Source organism: Epargyreus clarus, unplaced genomic scaffold (assembly GCF_041222505.1).
Source record: "Epargyreus clarus isolate Ecla_fem2 unplaced genomic scaffold, WU_Ecla_fem_2.2 ptg000002l, whole genome shotgun sequence".
Taxonomy (NCBI): domain Eukaryota; kingdom Metazoa; phylum Arthropoda; class Insecta; order Lepidoptera; family Hesperiidae; genus Epargyreus; species Epargyreus clarus.
In genome coordinates, this window is record NW_027332210.1 from 3,167,474 (window position 1) to 3,171,720 (window position 4,247).

Genomic DNA, 4,247 nt, shown 5'->3' on the forward strand with positions numbered 1-4,247 from the left:
ATTGGCTAAAACTCCACGTGATTTAAGCTCGGTCCCGCCTTCAACGAACACGTTACAATTTCAATATCAGCATTAAATATCAGCATCTTTTGTTGCGGATGCGGATGCTGATGCTGATATGTAAAAGAAAGCTGATAATCAGCGGATGCTGATGCTGATGCTGATATTCGCAACAACCCTAATGTAGACCATATCACCTTTTTTAAACTTGTAATCTATTCTATTTTTGTCAAAAATGGCTTTGTTCAATTCATGACATTTTTTTGATCGGAGAAATGCTATTTTTCGGTCTTTTTCCAGTTCTCCGGGTTCAATTTGTCTTCTTTTTAGGTTCATTGGTAGTAAATCTGTTGGTTCTCCACTTAACAGGTATAGAGGCGAATAACCTGTCACTGTGTGATTTGTTGAGTTATAGGCTTTTACACAATCCTTTGCCACGGTTGTCCAAGAATTTTTTTTTTCTTGGCTATTCAGGGTACACCTAATCCTATTCACCAGCGTCTGGTTCAACCTTTCATTATGACCATTAGAAAAAGGAGCATCCACAGCCGTAAAGATCAAGTCAACAGAGTGATCCCTTAAATATTTTTTAAATTCCTCTGAATTCAGTGCTGGATATTGATCTGAAAGCATTATCTCCACTTTATTGTCCTTAATCACTTGGTCTATCAATTTTATAAAGTCCTTAGCCAGTTGTGTCTTTGAACATGAAATATAAGCATAACGTGTGAAATGATCCATTAACAAGTGTAGATACCTTTTTGAAGACCTGTTACCACCAAATCCTCCTACTGTATCTATGGACATAATTTGGAAAGGTTTTTCTGCCGGTCCTAATTGTGACATAAGTCCATACTTTCTATTCAATCGTGTTTTATTTTTTATACAAACTTCACATTGATGGCAGATCAACTTTATATTATCCAGTAGGTTTGGTGCTGTGTAGAAAGGTCTTATTTTTGATTCGATCTGATTTATTCCTATATGACAGAAATGCTCATGCACTTTTTTTATTAATGCCTTACTATAGTCTTCAGACAAAACGATTTTTTTTTTCTTGTTGTTCCACTTGTAATAAATATCATTCTCTTTAATATAAATATGCTTATTCTTTAAATTTGAATTTTTGGAATTTATTAAAGTTATATTTGATCCAGGGTCATAAATACCTGTGCATTTCAGTTTCTCATTCAATATTACTTCAACTTCTATTAGTGGGGGAATATTTAGTTTTTTGTATCCTGAAATTGATCGATCTCTAATGTCAAGTTTTTGCAGTGTTTGACACTGTTATTACTGTTCTTGTCTTCTTTGAACCAGCACAAATCCTCAGAGTGAAATCTGTTTTTCTTTCCAATCTTGTGACATATCTGACATGGTGTTTTTTTTCGCCATTCTAATTCTGATTTAGTAGATATGTTTTTGTCAGTAACTTTTCTTTTTATATTGTTATTTTGATCTTCATGCATTCGTAAGGCACTAAATAAAAGAGTTGGGTTTGTCATTTCCTGTCTATCTAGTTTGCTTCTAACATATGTTGGTAATCCTGTGACAATTAAGTCAGTGAGAGTTCTGTTATCAATATCACTGTTATACTCCAGTAACAGTCTCTGCTTTTTCAATGCATATTCCAGTAGAGAGCCACTTAAATGTTTGTATGTCAATGCATAGATCACCGAGGACCAGCTTTTGTCCGCAAATGTGTTTAGAAAACTTGCTTGCCATATCTCCCACAGTGAGTTAAAGCTGTGTTTAATTAACATAGACTCATACCAGTCGCTTTCTGAGTCATTCAAAAATAATCTCAAAGCACTAATTTTCTCTGTATTACAATTTAAATCAAATCTTTTACACTCACTCTCAAAACACTGCAACCATTGCTTAGCGTTAGTGATCTTGTTGTCAAACTTTATCAAAACAAATTTTTCAGTTAATCTGCTCAAATTGTTATGTTGTTCTTTGTTAGTATTGCATTTATCACTTAATTTCTCTAAAATTTCCAATAATCTTTCATCTGTAGTAGCGGGTTGGCTTGCAGTTTGAGTCAATTCTTCTAATAAATAATCATTAAACATGATATTTCCAGTATTATCTTTGTATAGTTCTAGCACATCAGTTGGCATAGATATCCACACTTTTCTATAATGACCTCTTCTCTGTAATGTTTTTTTTATTTGTACAAATTCCGGTAGCTTAGTCAATTGAAGGTGATGTTTTGCCGCTTGAAAACATGGCGGAATGAGATATGTTATTCCCTCTTCTGTTGTAATTGACTTTATGGTTATGATGTTATTCTTCGGATCTTCGTCCGCTGCCAGCTCAACCTCAAATTGTAATCTTGCCATGATCTACTATTATCCAATCAAACTCTGACAATTGTCGATTTATAATATGTTGGATGATACGGGGAGCAAAAACGCACAATTTGATTTATCTAAAAATAGAAACATTTAATGTTATTTAAATTTACAATATTCAAATGAATTGAAATTTTAGACTAAATGGTTACACACGCAATATACTAACCTAAAAATAGAAAAATCGACAATTAAAGGTTTTTACTTCCAACATTTTTGTAGATCGATACTATTATTAAACTTAATGAATTTATATGATTTACTTATATTTCTTACAACCACAGTTAGCTATTTAAATCACTTTACGAGCAGGCTTTTATTCTACTCCACTCATAACCCTCTTAAATCTCCTGTCAGTGTCGCTACGTCAAACTTTTAAGGCGGCGTACACACGGTATAAATATTAGGCCGCGTACACAGCAGACAGTATACAAAGCTTACATATATATATATATATATATTTCTTATGTGCGTGTGTATGTCACTGAACTCTTCCTAAACGACTGGACTTTGATGGAATTTGATGAAGGATTTTGATGAAATTTGTTGTGTGTGTTCAAGGGGACTTGAGAATGGTTTAGATTCACAATTTAGTCCGTGGGAAACGGTTTTTTTAATTAATTTTTAATTCGTAAGTAGTTGTTGATTTTGGAATGTTTCACATTGGATTCCACAGACTTCGCTACCATCGCAGTTTCAAATATTAAATAATAATCTATTTTAATGATAGTTTTTACCAACAGTTGGCGCTGCAATCGAATTGAAAAAAAAATTTTGTTTTCATTGAGTTACATTCGAACACGTGTTGAATCAATATCTATATATAAAAAATAAAGTCGTGTTAGTTACACTATAACTCCAGAATGGCTGAACCGAGTTGGCTGAAATTTGGTGGAGAGGTAGCTTAGAACCAGGAAAAGGACATAGGATACTTTTTATCCCGTTCGACCGCGTTTCCGTGAAGTATTTTATAACTCGAGCACGGCTGAACCGATTTGGCTGAAAATTGGTGGAGAGGTAGCTTAGAACCAGGAGACGGACATAGGATACTTTTTATCCTGTTCGACCGCGTTTCCATGAATAAATAAGGGGAGAAAGGTTGTATTAAAGTCGCCCAGTTTTGATGCAAAACTATATGAATATTGGTATTTGGGATTTCGATAGAAAGTAATTAAATATCTATTTTACGATATTTGGAAAATCAACCCTAAGTTGGTTAAAAAGGGGTTGGAATTTTATTTTAAAACCCGTTAATTTGGAAGCAAAGGCTGTAAAAAATTGCATTTGGCTTTAAAAGGCACTTCGTTTAGAAGTCGGCAGATTTTGAAGCAAAGTCTATGAAAATTAGAATTTAGCTTTTATATTGAAAATAATAGAACACATATTTCACCGTTTCTGGAAAATCAACTCTTACGGTCGTTTAATCGGGTATGGAACTTTAATTTAAAATCCGTTAATTTGGAGCACTAAGAAAATGATCATAAGACATAATGAAGCATCTGAGTCACTGTTTGTTTGTTTAGATCAACCCTTAAGACTGTTACACGAGTGAAACTACGGGGTACAGATAGTCACTCATAATTAGGTGGTACGAAGTTCACCGGGTCATCTAGTTATATTATATGCTCATATTAATTTAAAATAGAAAAACGGCTTTGCAATTCATTTCTATAATATTTTAGGTTACACTAGTTATAGAGAGCCATATTCAAATTTCAACACATTTAAAGTATACATTTTCAAATGATCAAAAGTAATTAAAGTCTATAATGCAGTGATAGCGCGTAGTGAAGTGACAAACAGCTGATACAGAATCCACCATTTTATTAGCGTTTACGTTTTCTACAGGGTCGGCGCGATCGCTCACTATGATATTTATCTTAGAATACG

The 4,247-nt window shown here is 33.5% G+C and overlaps 1 protein-coding gene across 1 annotated transcript; it reads right to left on the reverse strand.

Annotated features, from left to right (window-relative positions):
- Positions 1 to 1,152: 1,152 nt before the first annotated feature.
- Positions 1,153 to 2,802, reverse strand: LOC140746039 (uncharacterized). Its single transcript, XM_073078023.1, has 2 exons — positions 2,527 to 2,802; positions 1,153 to 2,434 (listed from the first exon to the last, which is right to left on the reverse strand). Exon 2 carries the CDS (start codon positions 2,343 to 2,345, stop codon positions 1,227 to 1,229), a length of 1,119 nt encoding a protein of 372 aa, XP_072934124.1. The 5' UTR covers positions 2,346 to 2,434; positions 2,527 to 2,802; the 3' UTR covers positions 1,153 to 1,226.
- Positions 2,803 to 4,247: the final 1,445 nt, after the last annotated feature.